This window comes from Poromitra crassiceps, assembly GCF_964638095.1.
Source record: "Poromitra crassiceps genome assembly, chromosome: 23".
NCBI classification, from domain to species: domain Eukaryota; kingdom Metazoa; phylum Chordata; class Actinopteri; order Beryciformes; family Melamphaidae; genus Poromitra; species Poromitra crassiceps.
Window position 1 is genome coordinate 8,505,179 of NC_139639.1, and position 21,755 is coordinate 8,526,933.

General features: G+C 41.6%; 1 protein-coding gene across 1 annotated transcript in view; it reads right to left on the reverse strand.

Annotated features, from left to right (window-relative positions):
- Positions 1 to 21,755, reverse strand: part of LOC310797145 (uncharacterized protein) — an 89,229-nt gene that overhangs the window by 38,554 nt on the left and 28,920 nt on the right. Inside the window, exons 8-10 of the mRNA XM_083659455.1 lie at positions 6,590 to 6,700; positions 4,004 to 4,036; positions 542 to 2,309 (exon numbers count right to left, since the gene is read on the reverse strand). Of these exons, the coding sequence (XP_083515581.1) occupies positions 542 to 2,309; positions 4,004 to 4,036; positions 6,590 to 6,700 (1,912 nt within the window). The remainder of the gene's footprint in view (positions 1 to 541; positions 2,310 to 4,003; positions 4,037 to 6,589; positions 6,701 to 21,755) is intronic.

A 21,755-nucleotide genomic window follows, 5' to 3' on the forward strand; every position in this document is an offset into this window, starting at 1 on the left:
GAGAAAAAAGAAAAAAATAAGAAAAAAAAATTCTTTCATGATGATTAAATCTCCCATACATGGTTTAATGTATTATAAAGCTATCTAAACTATAAAAACGATTTCAGTGAGTGAGTGAAATCAGTGTGAGAATGTGTGCACACTGTCATTGGGTTTGGTAGCGGCAGGAGCGGGCGTTGTGAACCCGAGCCTAAAGTTTTTTGGGGGTCGTGGCTCAAAAAGGTTGAGAACCTGGACTAGAGCAGGAGTAATCTACTGTGTAAGAGCAAAGCTTTTAATGAGTTTCATCTGGCCTAGATTATGGATAAGCATGCGTCTGTCCATCCAATGTTTCTTTTTTTTATGCCTCTTGATATGTTGTTCACCCCCCCTCCCCGGTACAAAAATGGTATAGAGCATCAGTATTTACCTTGGTAGAAGATATCAAAGTTAGAAATTCTAACATCGTGACAACCCTATGTATAAAGATCACTCTACAAAAGTATAGAACAGTGTAGAGTCTACACTGTTCTATACTTTTGGTATTTACATCAGGACTAACCGAGCCTTCCTGCAGTTCCTCACAGCTGGGATCAGTCTCAGTTTACGCTTCGGTGATATGTTGAAGGCCTCCAGGTCCAACACATCCAGAACCTCCTCTGACATCTCTAGCATGTAGCCCAGAGCTGAGCAGTGGATCTTAGAGAGTTCAGCCACTGATCTGTTCTCGGACTTCAGGAACTGTAAGATCTCCTGATGCACTGACTTGTCGTTCATCTCCACCAAACAGTGGAAGATGTTGGTGCTTTTGTCAGGAGAGGTATTGGAGATGGCCATCTCCTTCAGGTTCCTGATGGCTCTGTGGATGCTGTCTGGTCTGCTCTCTGTCTGACCCAGCAGACTTCGTAAGAGTGTCTGGCTGGACTCCAGTGAGAGGCCATGAAGGAAGCGGACAAAGAGGTCCAGGTGTCCATTTTCACTCTGCAGGGATTTGTCCATGACTGTCTTCAGGAAGACATCCAGGGATTGTTCACTGTCTTCAGATCTACCCAAACCTTTTCCCAGGAATGTCTCCAGTACCTCCTCATCCCTGTTTGTGTGACAGTGGAACATGTAGACAGCAGCCAGAAACTCCTGAAGGCTCAGATGGACAAAGCAGAAGACCTTGTCATGTTGGTGCAGCACACTCTCCTCTTTAAAGATCTCTGTGAACACTCCTGATATCACTGAGGCTGCTGGTATATCAATGTCACACTCTGACAGGTCTGCTTCATAGAAGATCAGGTTGCCTTTCTTCAGCTGCTCAAAAGCCAGTTTTGCCAGAGAGAGTATCATCTTCCTGTTCCCTCCCTCAGTTCTGTCATACTTGTCGTTCCCCCGTTTTGACTGAACCAACAGGAAGTGGATGTACATCTCAGTCAGGGTCTTGGGAATCTTCCCTTCCTCACTGGTTTCCAACAGATTCTTCAGAACCGTAGCAGTGATCCAGCAGAAGACTGGGATGTAACACATGATGTAGAGGCTTCGTGAAGCCTTGAGGTGGGAGATGATGCTGCTGGCCTGGTCCTCATCTCTGAATTTTTTCTTGAAGTACTCCTTCTTTTGTTTTTCAGTGAAGCCTCTCACCTCTGTCACCACGTCAAAGTACTCAGGAGGGATCCGATTGGCTGCTGCAGGTCGTGTGGTTATCCAGCGGCGCGCAGTGGGAAGCAGATTCCCCTTGATGAGGTTTGTCAGTAGCATGTCCACTGAGGTTGACTCTGTAACATCAGTCAGGATCTCATTGTTCTTGAAGTCTAGAGGAAGTCGACACTCATCCAGACCATCAAAGATGAACACAACCTGGAACTCATCAAACCTGCAGATTCCTGCTTCTTTGATCTTATTAAAGAAGCAATGAATAAGTCCCACCAAGCTGAACTCTTTCTCTTTCAGCAGATTCAGCTCTCGGAAAGGTAATGGAAATATGAACTGTATATCCTGGTTGGTGTTGTTTTCAGCCCAGTCCAGAGTGAACTTTTGTGTTAAGACTGTTTTCCCAATGCCAGCCACTCCCATTGTCATCAATGTTTTGGTTGGTTTATTTCCACTAGGTTTAAAGATGTCTTCACATTTGATTGTTGTTTCTGATCTCTGGTTTCTGGATGATGCTTCAATCTGTCTGACCTCATGTTCATCATTGACCTTTCTACTTTTTCCCACTGTGAGGTAAAGCACTGTGTAGAACTGATCTAGATGGGACGGTCCTGCTTCAGCGACCCCCTCAAGCACACACTGAACCTTCTCCTTCAGGCTGGATTTGTGTTGATGTTGACACGCAGACAGAGTTTCTGAATAAACAAACAACAGATTAAATCAATGAGAGGTGAGTAAAGAATAATACAAACATTTCCCTGATAATTTACACAATCCCAACTCCATGGACTCTATTCAGCTAAATAAATAAATAAATAAATAAATAAACAAACAAACAAATAAATAAATGGTCATGCGTGGGCTACCCAAAACCCGCTGGGCCCCGCGGGTTGGCACGCCCCCCGGGCTATCTGGGTTGGCAAATTTGCATTATTAAATAACTTACAACAGAAAAACAAGTAGACTAACACTTTATTAAAGACGTGAACTCTCTCTCTCTCTCTCTCTCTCTCTCTCTCTCTCTCTCTCTCTCTCTCTCTCTCTCTCTCTCTCTCTCTCTCTCTCAGAACACACACACACACATAAGGTCTCACAAAGATGTGTGGGATTTTTTTCCCCAGCATTACGCATGGGGCAAAGTCAAAGCCTGACAGTAATGAGGTATGTCTGAATTTCACCACAGATTTTTGTGTTAATAGACTGTGATCTATTTTTCAACTTTACTGCGATGTCACATGAGAGTGGTGAAGATGTATGAATGAAAGTAAAAGTTATTGAAAAGAATAAGGACTGTATCTGTAGTTCTACTTTTGGATTAGGCTCATTGAAAAAAGACCGACAGAATTTGTAATGACGACTACGCAGAAATAACTCCATAATGACATGAATGAAGAGCTGCATATCTGCGCTCATCCAGAGCAGACTGTCACGTGTGTGTGTGTGTGTGTGTGTGTGTGTGTGTGTGTGTGTGTATGTGTATGTGTGTGATAGAGAGAGAGAGAAAGGTTTATATTCAAACTTAAGACCATATAGACCTAAACCTGAGGCTTATCGTTCAACATTGAGGTGTGAAGAATGAATTGTTTGTGTTTGGGTGTGTGTGTGTGAGAGAGAGAGAGAGAAAGAGAGAGAGAGAGAGAGAGAGAGAGAAACCGAGTTTGGACACCTTGGAGAGCACTGCGGCGCTCATACTGAGTCCTGAGACATATTACATTAAATTGGCCATTTGCGGGCCACCGGGTTGGGTTGGGTTCAGCATTAACACATATTTTAACAGGGCGGGCTGGCTCTCTTAACGGGTTGGGTTGGTGCGGGTGTAACGGCGTTGTGTAGGTGGTACTTGCAGCAACCCATGTTAAGGGCTTGTCCAGGTGTGGATTCGAACTGCCGACCCTCGGCTTGGGAGTCCAACATGTTAACCGCAACACCAAGAGAGCTAGCTCCCTTGGCGGAGCTGGTTAACATGCCTTTATACTGGGGAGTGAGTTTAACCAATCCACTCGCTACCACTCCCTGATACCTGGCAGGGCAATGGATTATAGTGCTCACTAAAACAGATTTAAACACATTTGTGAACAAAATGTGGGAGAAATAAGCCTTCTGTGCATAGAAAGTCTTGGATGTTTTACTTCTCAAAAAAGAGGAAATACTCAAGTAAAGTACCCTTACATAGAAATTGTTCATAAGTAGTCTCTTACTTTCCACCTCTGCGGGCATTAAAGTTTTCTGTCTGTCAGATCTCAGTAACATTTTGAGCATCAACAGGAAGAATGAGTCATTTAGGTATATGTATATATTCTATTTTTCTTTGTTTCTGAAATGGCTTTTATTTTATTTTGCTTCATATTCGAAATAAATACTTCAATCAATCAATCAATCAGGTACCTACCTGCTTCTTCTTCTTCTTCCTTTTCTTTTTTTACTGCAGGAAAATAATGATCATAAAGAATATGTTAAAGAAGCAAATATGTATCATATCACAATATGACCAACTGAATAACTGCAATGGTATTCTTGAGGAACTCTGTTATTCATTCACTTTCACATAGTGCCACCATCAGGCTAACCTTGCAAAAGCAACGATTTATTTTAATTCCTCTGAAAAAGATTTTACACACAAAATATTTCAACTGCCTACATCATCTCTGTATGACAGAAGATACTTGGAACCATTTAGCTGTGTCAGAAAAAAATAAGTACAAACAGGAAGTAACTACTAATGGAGGCATATTTGCTAAATGCTTATAGCTAGACCACCCAAACGTCATACAGGTCTACCTGTTTGCAAGGGGCCCTATATGTGTCAGACCACAGTTGGTCATGATGAATAGCACTATGATCAGGACAAAGTGTCACTTTTTTCAAATGGCAACGTGTCATTTCACATGCAGCTGCATAAAAAATATTGTTTTGTTGAGAATGAATCAGGAATGTTATGATGAATTAAGCTTATATCCATACTCTTAAAACCTTTGTCTCGTAGACTTGGACAAAGGATTGGCAGATCGGACCAGTGGTCTGAGCGGCCACCATAGCAGGAATGAGTCCGGAAGTAGCACTTTGGTTCGTCAGGGAAAAAGGCTACCGGTTTTAGAATTGGGATTTCAGTTAATTGCATAAAATAAGGTCTGTGGTTATCAAACATTTATGGGAGTGGTAATTTGTGTTCAGCAGGATAATGTCCAGAAACGTGGACCACTTTTATGACTTTTAAAGTGTAAATGTGTTTTTAAACCCCATTTTCAGAAAACATTTAAAAAGTCATAAGGTGGTCCTCATTTGTGAAGATTATCATCCTATTAGCCTTTCCCCCCTATAAGAACCAACGTGGCAGTGATTTCTGGTTAAGCCTATGTAGTAGGGGGACACTAGGACCCAGGACAGCCCTTGGCCAATCAAGAGTGAGTTACACAAACTAATAAGAGGCTCACGGAGCACAGGTGTGTCAGCTTCATGCCTGCTCACTCCTGATCCAGATCACACCTGTGCACATGTCCTCTGGGTAGGCCAAGCAAATCATTTTAACATAAAACTGTGTTTTACTAAGATTATTTAAATTGATTGTTGGGTAATGTAGGGGTGCAAATGCACCTCGATGTACTGTATTGATGTTTTTATGTAAATATGACTGTGGGTCTGCCAACATTTTGTTTCTTATATTTTATTGTTTCTTGTATAAAGGGTCAAGAGTCCAGGCATAGCCTCGTGGCAGTGGCAAGGTATAATACTTTTCTACTATAAACATGTTCATTTGCCTCATTAAGACCTACATTAATGTTTGATGTCTAATCCACAGGCAAAGTGCTGGTTGCCGTTTACTTCTTGTTAATGTTTGTTTAGGTCAGATCAAGACCAGTATCGACTTTTATCTCTTCTGCGGTTGGTGTGGCCTCCAGGCACGGGAGCGGTTGGTGCGTTGGGAGTTCACCTGTTGATTTGTGGTGGTATCATTTAAGGTTTGCTGTGGCACTGATAATAGTTTGGGTGATTTGTGTTTGGGAAAATAAAGAGTTTTTTTTTTGTGTGTAATTAACCTTTTTGTTTCTCACTGATACTCCCAGTGCATCAGCCTGCTGACTGGCGTGCTGCGCCACCGCAGCAAGACAAACTAACTTAAACCTTTTGACCCTATATTAATAAATAGCCTGAAATTGGCATCTTGACCCACACTGACTGTTGTCTTTGTCATTAAAGTTCACCTGTATGCATTAGAGCCTACCCAGGGTTCACATACGTCATCCCTGCGGTACTCTATTAGAGTATTAGCTCAATGGCTAACGTTATCATAGATAGATACATTTTGTGCATATTAGTGACTGAACCGGGTAACGGATTTCAAAACAGGTGCCGGCATGGAAAGAGCGTGACTTGAACTGGTTAACATAATATACTTTCAGTCACTCAGTGGCGGTTTTAGCCCTTTTATTCAACAAGCTGTGACCTACATTCGTAGTAGCCTAGCAAGAGAGATAACAGCCAGAGAGAGGAATTAGTGCAGGCCACCAATCACAGATGACCATACTGTGAGTTCCACCAATCAAAGATGTCGATATTACATTGTAGAATTGTGGCTAGTGTAGTACTTCTCCATGAAATCGAATACAAAATATTTTAAAATAAGAAACGGTGATATACAGATTTGTGGCTTCTACAGGAAGATATACCATTGTTTCACCACTAGCTCCCCCATGGTAAGTCTACCTTGGGTGGTTATGAGAATATAGCTAATAATCAAAATCTCAATGCATAATTTGAATGGGGAAATACTCCGCCAGAACTGTGACATCACAGAACAGTCATGTGACTGTTGAGCTCTATGGCGCCATAAGGCAACTATAACCCTAACCTTAAATAAACAGACACAAATGTGAATACTGTCAATTACAGGCAAATATCAGTTTGATGTCATAATCATATTAACACTTTACACAGTAAATCATTTTGTAAATAAATGTAGTATCTGATGGCTTCATACCTGTTCTGCGTATGCATTTAGCAATGGGTGTTATGATGAGCAGCAACATGGTCACGACCATGAAGATGATGACTATTCTGCCTGTTCTCCGTTTCCATTCACCATCAGACTCTACAGGAAAATAACAAGTCTGTTTACATGGACACAGTATTATATCTATGTAGTTAAAAGCTTGACCCAATTCCAATTTTTGGGGGATTTGATTGTGTGTGTGTGTATATGTATATATACTAGAAATCTCGCGTGCTATGTGTGCTCTATTGGCATGCGCAGCGCACATTTGCTCAACTTCACATCACTGATGACATCACTCACTGATGACATCACAATTGCTCGAGTGACCATCACTGTAGACTAGAGCCCTGCCAGCACCTGAAACTACGGCCCCGGCCCGGCCCGTGACATTCAGCCCCAGCCTGCTGTGAGGGCCTGAAGACAATATTATGATATAATTAAGCAATATCACACGAGAGGGAGTGTGTTGTTGGCGAATATTGGCGCTGCTGTGATTCGGTCGTAGGCACGAGGCCGCAGGCCGAGTGCCGAAGATAATCACAGCAGTGCCGATATTAGACAACAACAGCACGACCCCGAGTGTGATATTGCTTGCTTTTATACAACAGTTCTATTAAACAAAGCGGATTAAAAAAATGACAAAAAGCTGAGAAAATGTATGATTTCTCTATTTATTCCTCCGCCAACAAAAATAGTTCCCTCAGCTTTCTGCTTTGCCGAAAATGTAGCCTAATCAGCCTAATTAACTGCAGGCTGTCTACTTTACTACTGTCTACTCTACAGCTGCTCGTGTGCTGCGGTGCTGAAAAGACAGCACCTGCGCTCTGCCTGTCTCTCTATAGAGACCCACAGGAATGAGTCTGGAAGTATACTTCCGGGTTCGTCAGCAAAAAAGTGAATGGGGTTTAGAATGAGGATTTCACTTAAATGCATAAAATAAGGTCTGTGGTGAACAAAAGTTTATGGGAACGTGAATTTGGGTTCAGCATGATAATGATGTTCACAAACGTGAATAACTTTTATGACTTTTGGAACGTAAATGCGCTTTTTTAACGTGATTTTTAGAAAACGCTTCAAAAGGCATACAAGTTATTCACATTTGTGAAGATTATCATGCTGAACACAAACTCGCGTTCCCATAAAGTTTTGTTAACCACAGACAGACCTTACAGTATTATATGCATTTAAGTGAAATCCCCATTCTAAAACCCGATAGGCTTTTCCACTGACGAACCAAAATGGGGCCGATTTCTGGATAAAGCCTACAAAAAAACATCATCCTGCGGTCCTCAGTGATGTCATAAATTCACTCACACACACAAAGTCGGCCAGTGATGTCAGAGGCATCATCAGTGATGCACACATAGACACATAAGACACACACACATGCAGGGGCGGACTGGGATCATAATTCAGGCCGGGCATTTATACCAAGCAGGCCAGGCCAATACGTGCCGTTTGAAGCCCAATTTGGGTCGTTTGAAGCAAGATTTAGTGAATATAATGCTAACGCGATGATACATGTTACCTATTTGTTCACTAATAGAAACATCAACATTGCCTAGATAACTGCAAGTATAATATGAAGAAGTAAAACCAAAAACATGCCTCTGTACAAACGCTTCACAGCAAACTTTATTTAAGGAAGAGTGATCAGATCGTGCATACTGCGTTATTCTCTACAGGCTTAAGAACTACACGTTATAATAACAATAATAATAAACATCAACATATTCTTAGTTTCATTAAACATCTTCCTGTTTAAGCAAGCCCCTAACATTAAACACATGGTAGTGTGTTCTGCTCAAGCTCCAACCTTTGTTTGGACTGGCTCTCTTAACGGGTTGGGTTGGTGCGGGCCTTAAGAAACCCTAGTAGTTATGTTGTGTGGGTCATAGAGAGAAACAAAAAATAATGTTTTTTTTTAGGTGGGCGTGGCTTTGGGCACCTTACGTCATCAAAGGGGGTCGTGGGTTCTTTTTTGGTAAAAGTGTTTTTTTCAGTACTTCCGCAAAGGGTACTTCTGTTTTTTAAACCCTTATGTGAAAAACCTTTATTCCACTTGTTCTGCAAAGGGCATTTCTCCATTTCGCCCTGTGCTTAAAGCCATTTTGAGCAAAAATGCTTTATTTCAGTAGTTCTGCAAAGGCCACTTCTGTTTTTAAATCACTTTCTTGTGAAAAGTGATTATTTCAAAGGCCTCCAAAGGCCACTTCCGCATTTTCCCCCCATACCACCAGCTCACGACAAACAGCAGCGTTTTTTTTATCTCGGGGCAAATACATTTGGCCCATTTGAGCAATCATTATGTAACACAGCTGCGACCATTTTCACTGTCTACAGATTCCTCTCCTTTGCTCACTGTTGTTATGGGCGAGCTTGTGAAACATCAGTGAATGCGACTTCCGCATCACGTCTCTCTCTTCGTGACAAACGTGATGCGTGTCCTTCCGTGATGCAATTCCATGACAGGAAACCCCTCCCCTTTATAAGCAGCAGGCCTGTCAGCTGAACGCAAAACACAAACCTCACTGTTAGTTTTTGAGACCAAGCAGTGGAGACAGCGCGCAGCATTTTTTTGATCTCAACTGACAACAAGCACACACTCTTGTTGTTGTTTTTATTTTCTATCGACCCTCGCATCAACAAACGGTGGAGACCAGCGCGCGGCATTTTTGATCTCAATCAAATACAAAATTGACCATGGCTTCAAATGCAGGTAACGCAAACAATATTTTTACCTGTCCCAGTGCCCCTATGCGCAGGCGCACTGTGCAGCTAGAGGCATTATTTCAATTTGATGGCATTCGTGGTTACGAATACAAAATCGAGTACTTGCATGAGAAGCTATTGCTAAGAGCTTCTCATGATATTGGCAGAAAGGACATTGTGTGTTTCAGTGCGTGTTCACAAATGGCGCCTGAAGCGTGGAATGAGCAGGCATCAAGGTATTTTGATGATGAAGCTATTCTATGCAGAACACCTTGTCCATTTGGGTCTCAAGCCCATGGCAATATATCTATAACCGATTGGCGTACATTCATGTTTTTAATGGGAACAGAGGTGTGCCCAGCAATTAAAGCAGAGCACGGGAAAAAATCTAAGAATAGACCTGTCTGGCTGTGGCGCGCGTCGGATGGTTTTGGGGGGCTTAGAATCGAGGTGCGTAGCTGGTGTTCCGGACCTTGCGACATCCTGGACGGATTTGTTTATCTCGGAGTATGTCATAATTTTAAAGGCAACGATCTGTGTGAAGGCCTGCCGAAAACAGGCTTTTTTAGGCCCGGGCCTAAGGAGATCCCAGCTGAGGATTTTGTAGAAACAATTTTTTTCATGCAGCTTGGCGACTGGAACAAAATGCACAGCATAGGCCATAAAATTAACGCAGTCATTACTAGAGACGCGAGACATGCCGCTCTGAGCTCTATTAGAAAGAGACTGGCTTTTAATATGGAGTGCAACAGCGACGCCAGTGACGAGGAGGCTGAGGACAACAACAAAACAGTCAACTGAACCACAAATGGTATGATACGGCTAGTGTGTGTGTGTGTGTGTGTGTGTGTGTGTGTATGTGTGTGTGTGTGTGTGTGTGTTACAGTGTATGTGTAGGAGGAGGAGGAACAAACCACTAATTCATCTATTGTCTCTTTATGTTTTTACAGATCATAACACCGATGACCTCAACCAGTATCGACCCCTATACAGCCACAAGCCTCCTCCTCACACATTCATCACAACCCAAGTCCAGGTGCACGCCAATGAGGATTCAAACCATCACATCAGACTGCCCAGCCAGACAACCCCCACAGGTGCAAAGCACATACCACCTCCAAAGCGCATTGACATATCTGCGGTGCGAGGGATCAGGGCCCTTCTTGTGCGGTGCATCCATGCAGCAGCATGGACGAAGGCGAGACTTTTATGCAACGGCTGCATTATTGATCACCCCAGTCAACTTCAACATTCATGTGTGTTTGCCTACGATGATGACATATTTGGGCTTTACGGCAGCGAGATATTCGATCTAGTGTTTTCTCCTCAGCTTGTTTCAGCCATAGCTAGAGTCGTCTGGTTGATTACAGGGGACACTCATTCGAATGAACGATTAATGGGAGCAGCGGAGGTCATAATTGCAGACATGTGTGACCCCCCCACGGCGCTCAGATGGAAATGTGATGAATTTGATCCAATTAATACATCCCTCCCACATGATAATTTTGTAGGTGAGGGTTTTGTAGTGTGGGCGCAGTCTAACCCCTGATTTTTTTTTCCCCACTTATAGGCTATTATAGGCTATAATAGGCTATATCTTTTTTAGACTAGCCATGTGGTGGTTAGTCAGTATGTTAACGGATATATTTTACCCTAATAATGTTTGTTTTGTTAGAAATAGATTAAAGGATATTTTCCATACATTTGATGATGATACTTTTAAAAATCATATGAATTTTGTACGTTCTAATGTTTGCTGGGATGAGATGCTTATACTGTGTAATAATACAAACATGTCTACAGATGTCATATTTGATTCGTTTTTCTCTGAGGAGGGTAAAGTGTTTGACATAGGTAATTTAGTTGTGATATTTGCATTCATGCACGATGTATGTATTAGACATAACATAGATTTAATTTTGGATTATTTGTGTGATAAACATTTACATGTATGTATGGCTTATTTGAGATTGATTGATGAGAAAAGAATGTTTACATTGTCTAGGGAATAAAAAAACATTTTTAGATAAAAAACGTTTGTTTGTTGGTGTTATAGCTTCAGCGTGTTATATAGGTGTATATTCATAGTCAACATTGCGGGACTTCCGCTAGGAACGAATCTGATACAGGTGTTTCACCCCGGGTTGTTTTTGAGTACGGACTGTGCGTCTGACCATGTAGCCCCCCAGTGACATCCGGTTTAGCTGGTTGACTATAACCACACATGACACGTTCTAATATAAGATATATAACTGTTTGACATAATGTCAGATCATGATGGAGCAGCGATTAGACAAGATCTATTTAGATCCCGCTAACCCCGCGGGTTTCTCTAGCATTGCTAAACTATGTGAGGCCGTTAGAAATGACGATGAGGGGCCGGTGAATGAAAGCATCGTCAAAGATTATCTATTAAAACAAGATGCATATACCCTACATACTCCGGTTTTTAGAAATTTCAAACGCAATAGAGTATTTGTATCGGGAATCGATAAACAGTTTCAGATAGACTTAGTAGATATGTCTGAATATTCGATGGAGAATGATGGCATTAAATATTTATTAACGTGTATAGATGTATTCAGTAAATTTGCATGGGTCCAACCTCTGAAAAATAAAACGGGTCTAGCTGTTACAGAGGCCTTCAGATGTATCCTCATGGACGGGCGTATTCCCATCAAATTACAGACAGATAAAGGAACAGAATTCTTCAACCGTAATTTCAAAAAGTTAACCCAGGAATACAACATTAAACATTTTACGACATTTAATGAGACTAAGGCCAGCGTTGTCGAGAGGCTGAATAGATCGATAAAATCCCGGATGTGGCGATATTTGACAGCTGTCAACTCGAGAAGATACATTGATAGTCTTAGTGATTTAGTCTACGCCTACAATAACGCCAAGCACCGATCGACCAAAGACAGCAACCAAACCACGTAGACGTGCTAAAACTCACACCAGAGACATCTTCTAAATAATAATAATAATAATGTCACTCCTTCACAACCAATCGGTAGAGTGTATGAAGAGTGAGCTTGATATTTTTCGTCTACCACCAACTCAGACATGCATAGAACGTGCTGCGTGGATTGAAATTCCACCTGTTTCTACAATCACCACTGGGGCACCAATCGAATTCGTAATTACTGGATCAAACGATCAATATATCGATTTTAATGACAGCTATTTATATATCCGACTGAAACTCACCAAGCCTGGCGGCGTAGCCCTGGCTGATGATGATATAGCTACCCTGATCAATTATCCAGGTGGTAGCCTATTCTCACAGCTAGACATTCAGCTTGGTGATAGACTAATAACGCAAGCTAGTAACACATATCCATACAGAGCCTTGTTGGAATGTCTTATTAATTATGGGCAAGAGACATTGGATACACAATTCAGCACAGCCCTTTTCATCAAAGATTCGGCTGCTGCTATGGATGGGACAGCTCTTAACTCGGGTAATGCTGGTCTGGTGCGTAGGAATACCTACACTGCAGAAAGTAAAACTTTGGAGCTTATCTGTCCTATACACGCCGATTTATTTATGCAGGAAAAACTGATGATAAATGGCATTGATGTGGGGCTAAAATTTATCCGCTCTAAAGATGAATTCTGTCTCGTCACCCACTCCTGATAAACACATCGGGGTGAATATACTAAGCGCAAGTCTCTATGTGAAGAAAGTTAGCATTTCCCCAGCTGTCAGGCTTGCCCACATGAGGGCGCTAACGCACGGCAATGCACGCTACGCCATGGATCGTGTTTCACTGAAGACAGTGACAGTCGGTAGAGGTCTCAGGATGACAAATCATGAAAACTTATACAATGGTCAGATACCCAAATTAATAATAATTGCTTTTGTTGATAATGAGGGACATAGCGGGAATTATGCAAGAAACCCCTATAATTTCCTTAATCTCAACACTGAATTTATTGCATTATATTGTGATGGTCATTCATACCCTGCGAGGCCATTTACGCCTAATTTTACCACCGGGGAGTATGTCAGAGAATATCATGAGCTGTTCCAAGCCACCGGTCGTCATTTGAAGGACCGCCCTCTCGCTATTACACGCCAAGAATATGGGAGTGGCTATACCTTGTTTTGCTTTAACCTGGAAGCAGATGGTGCGAACACAGGAAACGTCAGCTTGATTAGAACAGGCAATGTGAAACTTGAGGTCCGGTTCAGACAGCCTCTGACTCGCACAATCAACATAATCTGCTACAGTGTCTTTGACAGCATCTTGGAAATTTCAGGGAAAAGACAGGTTTTATTGGACTATTACTAGACCTGGACACTATGAACACAATGGAGATTGATCGGATTCTCAGGAAGAAACTTGCAAAAGGCGTGCAACTGTTGGGTGTACTAGCAGCCGACGCACTTCCGCGACATGTACGCTCACTTCCGGCTATGGTTATTGTTAACACCGACTATAGTGACAAGCCAGGACAACACTGGCTCGGAATATATATAACTGTAAACCGAGAAGCTATGTTTTTTGACAGTTATGGTAATCGTCCTGATTTCACGGGGTTCCCAAAATAAATAGCATGTTTTATAGATCGGAATAGCCGCCATGTCACATATTCAACTGTGCAGGTGCAGAACAGCGCCTCTGTCAGCTGTGGGCAACATTGCATATTCTTTTTAATCAACATCCAAAAAGGTCTATCATATCAAAGTGTTATGAAAAAATATACTAGTGATACTCTGTGTAACGATAATATGGTATGTACCTTTGTAAGCAGAATACAGCCTGGATCATGTAAAAGTTATCATTTAAAATGTATACAATGTGCAACACCACAGACCTGTATGTGACATTTTCAATCAAATAAATCATATGAGACTGGAAACAATGCTGGTTGTGACTTTTTATTTTTTTCAATATGTACATAGGATATTTTGAGCATTATGAAAAAACAACAACAATATGACCATACATCATGATATGATAAAAATAGGATGAGAAACAATACATGATATGATAAAAATAGGATGAGAAACAATAGCATGTAACAAAAATGCTGAGGTTGTAAAAGCTTCAACCTGAATGATAGGATAAAAAAATAGAATTTGAATGCTCTGTTTTCAATTAGAATCATTTGAATAAAAAATATAGTAAAAATAAAAATGGAAATAAAACATAATAAAGTAAATAGAATTTGAATGTTCTGTATTCGATTAGAATCATTTGAATAAAAATAGAGTAAAAATAAAGTATAATAGAAAATAATAGAAAATAAAATGGAAATAAAGCATAATAAAGTAAATAGAATTTGAATGTTCTGTTTTCAATTAGAATCATTTGAATAAAAATAAAGTATAATAGAAAATAAAAAAAATTGAAATAAAACATAATAATAATAATAAAGCATAATAATACTAATAATAATAGAAAATAATAGAAAATAATAGAGTAAAATAAAAGTATAATAATGTAGAGTATAAAAGAAAATTCTAATAGGCTCTCCAGGAGGTCCTGGCGGGGCTAAACATTTCACCATCAACAATAACACTATCATTATCATCATCTGCACCATGCATTGTCTTGCTATGTTCAAACAGACGACGGAGACTCCTATTTGTAACGGTAGAGGAGGGGACATTTATCTCTGCTAGTGTCTTAAGAAACTCTCGCCATCCTAATGGGCGAGCCGACTCTCTAACCAGCTGTGAACCTGTCATAAACTTGACTAAATCAAATATGTGTGTTCCCCTGAGGGGCTGATTGTCAATAACTAGCTGTCCGTTAGCAGTCCATCTGATTCTATCCGATGCATTGGAGATAGCGTTCAGAACGTGTGAGGCCTTGTTTTTGCTGTGTGCTGGTATGTGTTGTAATACATCCGTTATGTCAGCAGGTGTCGCATTGTTATCATTCACATGTGGTAATGTCTCAGCTGGTTCAGAATTTGGCATCAATAGTGTTAGCGTGTTCTTTTCGTTATCGGCCTGTTTCGCCAGAGTCAAATATCTGTGTAAAATGTTTGAATATTTCAACGCTTTACTATGTACATCAATGCTGGGATCATCTAGGACCTCTGCCATCAAACGATCTAGATCACACTGAGCCTTTGTTCTGATGTCAGGGGGGGCGATGGGAGTAGCAGGTGGGCGTGTCTGAAGAGCCTTGATTTGATTGTGTGGTACAAGAAACATTTTGGTGGTGTGTTCCATGATCAGCCTCGATTAAAAAGACCACTAATAATAGGAATAGCCGCAGCTAGTAAAGGGAATATAAAACCACCGCGTTGGTTAATCTTTTTCTTTTTTTTCAATAGTGTAACTTTTTTATTGGCGAACCACTTAAGTAACGCTTTTCTTTTCTTTAATCTCTTATGAAGTTTAGGAGAAAGTGGAATATTGCCTCTTAATAGGTTCAATGCAAGCTCACGTAGTGCATTGATTAGATCATTGCTGGCTGTAGCAAGAATGGTCTTGCGTCCTTTGGGGGTCGCCTTATAAAGATGGTGAAGAAGCTCGAAATTCCTACGTATACGAGCAGACATTTCTAAAATAACCTAGCTTCTTCCCCCTCTGGGTAGATAGACAACCTGTCGCTCGGGGGTTAACTCAGTTCTGAGTCTTAACAGGTCAGGTGTCGTTGGTTTATAGTCTATGAGAATATATCCATAATTACTCGATGTCGCGTCTTGAAAAGCTTCCATGAAATGTTTTGAATTTTTGGAGTACATTTGACGTGCTATGATGCTTATTTGTTGTTTATCGCGAGGGTTTTTAAATAACACAAGATAATTAGTGTTGAGACTTATTGTGCGGCTTGCTTTGCCTTGGGCGAAAAGATTCTGGACCAGATAGATGCAGCTTAAATTTCTATGATGACAGTATTTAGTAAATACATTTTGAACCTCTGAATTATTAACTGCAGAAGACATCTGATCATCAATAATTAATAAGTTGCTCTTATCGGGGGGAAAAATACTATCATCTGCTAATGAGGTCGGAATACCCTCAATAAAAGTAATTGGTCTAATCAGTAATAAATCATCGTATACTTTTTGCCAGCAGCCATATAAAAAGACGATATTATCTAACGTTTGTGTGATCAGTTGTGGTGCGTTTTGAATAATGGATTTAACAAAAAAAGTTTTTCCACAAGCAGACGGGCCAGAAATAATCATGGTAAACGGGTGCACCAAACGTGCATCAAAGCCCCCCTGCGTGTTGATGACATTGTTAATATCCATGTGGTAACGTGGAGAAATCGTTCAGAACGCGGCGTTTATCATAGACGACCTGAAGGCGTTTAACTAATGACTGATTGCTTAGCTGTAGCGATAATTTATGCCGCCTGATTCGATCAGAGGTTGTTCTAATAACATTAACTTCAGCATCCAACACATACGCTTCCACCAGGCGTAAAAGGGAATCATATGTGACAGCATTTTTATTTACACTAGTATTTAGTGTGACACCTTTACATTTCACTGACGAGCGACCTGTGTCGGTGATAAATGCATACGATTTTGGACCCGTTGATACAAAATGGGTAATGTACTCGGCTGGTTCAAGCTCGCTTGTCAATTGTCCTAAATGCTTGCCGAGTTCCGGGGTCCACTCCCCCTCCCGCGCTGTGAAAATTATTGAATCGGTATCACTATATAATGCACGCGGGCCAAGTTTATCCATAATTTCATACAGCTCCAAACGAGCATAGGCGGTGGTCATAGCTCCTAGAAAGACATTAATATCTTTTCCCTTCGGGCCTTGACCGGCTACATGTTTCCATTGCACAATAGCGATCTCATCGGTGAGGAAGCGGAATTGACTCACGATGAATTGATCACTGAACGATCCGGGTTATTAATTATCTCACATGTACATTGTTCATCTTTTAGGGCAAAACGGCCCCATAAAGTATTTAAAAGTAATTTAGATGATGAACGTAGTGCTGGATTGTGTACAATTTTTGTTTTGTCTAAAAAAACACCTTCGACTTTTTGGTAGTCGGCAATGTACGCGTCTTTCTCGGCATCCGTAGTGACGTCGGCTGGGAATCCACTCGCTTCCTGTTTACGTTTGAGAAAAGCTTTTACATACCCTTGGAATAATTCCTTTGTGCGATGTTCAAAATGCCAGACTTGAGAGATTGATATAATACGATAACCTTTCTCGATCGCTTTGTGTAACTCAAACGAAACCCATACGCCGCTGAGAGCTCTCTCGCTCTCGTTGTGGTTGCACTCATCTTTAGAGAGCCCTTCTGCGCATGTGCGACAAAGAGGGAACATCAGTTTCCCGTGTGCTCTGTAGGGGAGGACGGGATGGAACAAAGACCTAGGGGGTGCTATTACGCACTTGATGAGCCCGAAATAGGTTGAGATATCATCAAAATCCCTGGTAATAACTTTAGGATGTCCAAGAGGGTACTCTTTTGTGTTCTGTACATATGGATATAGAGAACAAAAGTCCACATAATGTATCTTTTCGTCGTTTTCAACCTTATGGTGTAATTTAAAGGCGTTTGTTCGTCCCCCATATAGGGCGTGGCGTGGGTTCAAACGCTCGGGTTGTGTGTAAGACCTCATGAATGCCAGCACGGAGGCATCCGTGTGTTTCATACGGGTCCATTCGCACTCCCATAAAACGACTACGTTCATACCATGGATAGATTCTAATGTATTTATTTTTTTCAGCGAAAGCATGGTACAAATCCCCAAACGTTGCGTTTTTGTAGGGGTGTGTGTCATTTGAAATATGACAACGATCACACCCATGGAAGAAACAGCCGGCAAATTCATATGCAGTATTAGTCTCTGGGTTGAAGCCATCTAGATAATAACCCCCGACTCTATGTTCACCATGGTTGAGAGCATGTATAATGCTAATATTCTGGCTTTGTGCCAGATAAGATAACCACTGCATAGATGCATCGCTGAATGTTCGGTTCTGACCTGTATAACAGCCGTTATAGGTGAGCGCGACGGTGTCTGGTTTTAAGAATGTGGTTTTAAAGACACCCATGCATGCGCCGGGGAGCGTGACATATCGGAGGGGGTCGACGTTGGTGGATTTGATGAACGCTTCCCTATAAAGAATACAGGCCTGACGTAACACTCGAACATCTTGTGCACAATACTTGGCCTGTTGCTTAGCAAAGTTATATATCAGGGGCTTATGATTATTATACCAGTTTAAGAACTTCTGTTTATCTGATTCGCGCATTGTAAAATACCCAAACATCTCCTTTGAGGGGATGACTCCAATATAGTTTTCATTTTCTATTGTGTTAAATTTGTATGGGAAATAGCCTTTTAATTCATCAAAACCTAAGGCTTTTGGGGTTTCGGCTAAACGCATGGGCAGAAAGCTGGCAGAGTCTATGAACCTCTGTTTTTTGTATGTGGAAAAGATGGCGGTCAGTCTGGACCCCTTAACAATGATAGAGGGAGTTAGTCCTTGAGACACCATGTGTTTTAATATTAAATATCCATCAAAACCACTACCATTATGCGCTATAAACGTGTGCTCTGCATAGCGGGGGTTGGAATAGAACTTTAGAAAATCACCGATACAATCTTTTCCATCAGCGCCACTGAAATTTCTAGCCTTGTCATTTTTAAGCGTCATAGATGATACAAAACTTGCTTCATGCATACCTTCTCCATTTATTCTTGTCTCGATGTCATAAAATATATAGTTTTCAGCGGCTTCCTTAAATGGAGTAGGTTGTATGAAGCAGGCATGGTCAGACTCTTGCGCCCCTAGTGGAACGCCACAATGATTGCATCTTGTTGAGCTGCATATGTGGGGTGAACTGGGTCTGTGCATGTGGATCGTTTTACATAGTGGGCAATATCTCTTTTTCTCGCAGGGGGAGATGGTATGCTTGTCTCGTCTCTTGTGTGCATCATAGCAGGTCTGAGATTTGCATATACGTCTGCATACATCACATTTAACAGCGGTGTTCGCCTGGGGTGGATCTATGTGTAGAGGTCCGTAACAGGCATTACAGATGTGTCTACATGTATGTGCATAAGGCTCCTGATACGCCTGGTAGCAGTAGTCGCAGACATAACTTCCCCCAATGAATGCTTTTTTATTCAGAATGAGATAATAATGTCCTTCATATAAATAAAGCCAAATTGTTTCTGGGTGGGGAACGTCTGTAGTCATAAATGGGTGTCTGCGTTTAGAAGTCTCTTTGTGGTGGAAGATAATTATCTTGCTATCAAAATGACGTTCAAAAGTTCCAATGTCGGCAAATGATACTTTATGCATATGGTCAAAACCCAGCTCAGTGTATATTTCTCGAGCTCTCTCCAATAGACTAGCGTTGTTTAAATCAGGGTTAAAATGTCTGGCAATAACCATACCGAAACAAAGATTATTTCCACAACCATTATCAGGATTATAAAGGTAATTAATCTTTCGATCAATAATATCTTTATATTGTATATCCATCAATCTAAGCCTACCGCCCCCTTGCTGATTCATTGCAACTGCGATGGTGAGAGATAGGTCCCCAGAAATCATTGACTCATCATTGCTTTGAATTGCGTCTGAGACATAGTCCAGAAATTCTGGACCAGCATTGTCTCCGACTGTGACGATAGTTTGCACATCTGCCGCTAGGCTATCACCCCCCAGCGTTACATCCATAATGCTCCCTGTAGGGACCTCGTTTGTAACTAGATCAATTAACCCTGTTAATCTCTGTCTGACCATACCAGGCACCAATTCGAGATTATCAGTGCTAATATCACGTAGATCTATATTTTGACTGTATATCCTAGCATTGTATGTATCTATATGTCTAACGTTATAATCCCTGAGAGAGATGACAGGTGGGGGTTGACTAGAGTCTGCAGACGGTGTAGTGATGCCGTCATCGTCGCGGTCTGATGACATGTCTATTTGTTGTGGTGGTGTAACGACTGTCGCGGGTGGGGGTAGTGTGTCGGCATTTGATGACGTGTCGTCGCAGTTTGATAACGCTGCTATTTGTTGTGGGGTTGTAACGACTGTCGCGGGTGTGGGTAGTGTGTCGGCATTTGATGACGCTGCTATTTGTTGTGGGGGCGTAAGCGTAACGATTGACGTTGATGACGTGGGTGGGGGTAGCGTGTCGGCATTTGATGACGTCTCGTCGCAGTCTGATAACGCGTCTATTTGTAGGGGTGTCCCCCGGGGGTCGACTGACTCTGATGACGCAGCAGCTGCGTCATTTTGGGGTTCCGCGTGTTGATGTTGTTGTGTTGGGGTAGGCAAAGCTCCACCGGTCTGCTGTACAATGCAGCTTCTCCGGGTTGGTAAATCAGCTATGTAACGTTTGATTATCCGAGTCTGTGCGTTAGCCCAGGCGCTAATGTCGTTATTATTATCCACCCCCGTAGGTAGGCCATTTTCTAAAGCATAAGCGACGCCTTGCTCACTCCAGTCTATTCTAAGGGGAGGGGCTTTATCAGAGTTGAAATATCTAGTCAATTTAGAGGGAGGTGTTCGATTATCTTCATCTGCATGTCGCCTACGCTTAGCCATATTGGCTGTTTAATTGATCTCTGTATACATGGACTTTTTTAAAATGATGGTGATGGTGATAGTGTCATTGTTCTACCTTACTGTACTTTTACAAAAAAAAAATTACACATTCCTCAATTTTTCAAGCATGGAGCATTGTATATTCTGATGTATCAAAATTGTGTTCAAATTGGCATCAGCCGATGCCATCCACCGTGTGTGTGTGCGTCTGAGTGTTCTCAATGTACGTTCAAATCTCCTTTGAGAGCGCTGCACTATCCTATAACCATTTCTTAACCGTCTATACACATTCTGTTTATCTGAGTCACAGGTACCTGAGAGTTGTTGGGTCTTCTCGCGAGGTTGATGATTAGGCGAGGGTGGGGGTATCGCGTTCTCGTCGATACACTGTGGTCTGTTGATGGAGAGGGGCGTGGGCGTATCTGAAGCTTCCACCCTCTCGTACTCGGCAATCCACTCGTTCAGTGTCTGGTCGCTGAGCTGCACATCCGTTTCCAACCACGTGGGTTGGTTGTTGATGGTGTCTTCAGCTGTTGGGGCTGTGTGGTCGCTGAGCTGCACATCCGGTTCCACCCACGTGGGTTGGTTGTTGTTGATGGAGAGGGGTGTGGGCGTGTCTGATGGTGAAGGTTGATCCCTGTACTGTGCAATCCACGCGTTCAGTGTCTGGTCGTTGGGCTGGATGGTGGCATTCAACGATGGTTCAGTTGATGTTGGTGGTGAAGGTCGATACAAGTCTGCATCGGGGGTCAGCGCTGAGCTGTTGGGGGTTGTCTCCTGGCTGTAAAATAAATAAATAAATAAATAAATAAATAGCGATGGATATAAGTCTATCTCAAAAAATACATATAGCCTATATATATATATATATATATATATATATTGATGGTTGTTATATCTGAATTATGTTTGTACTCA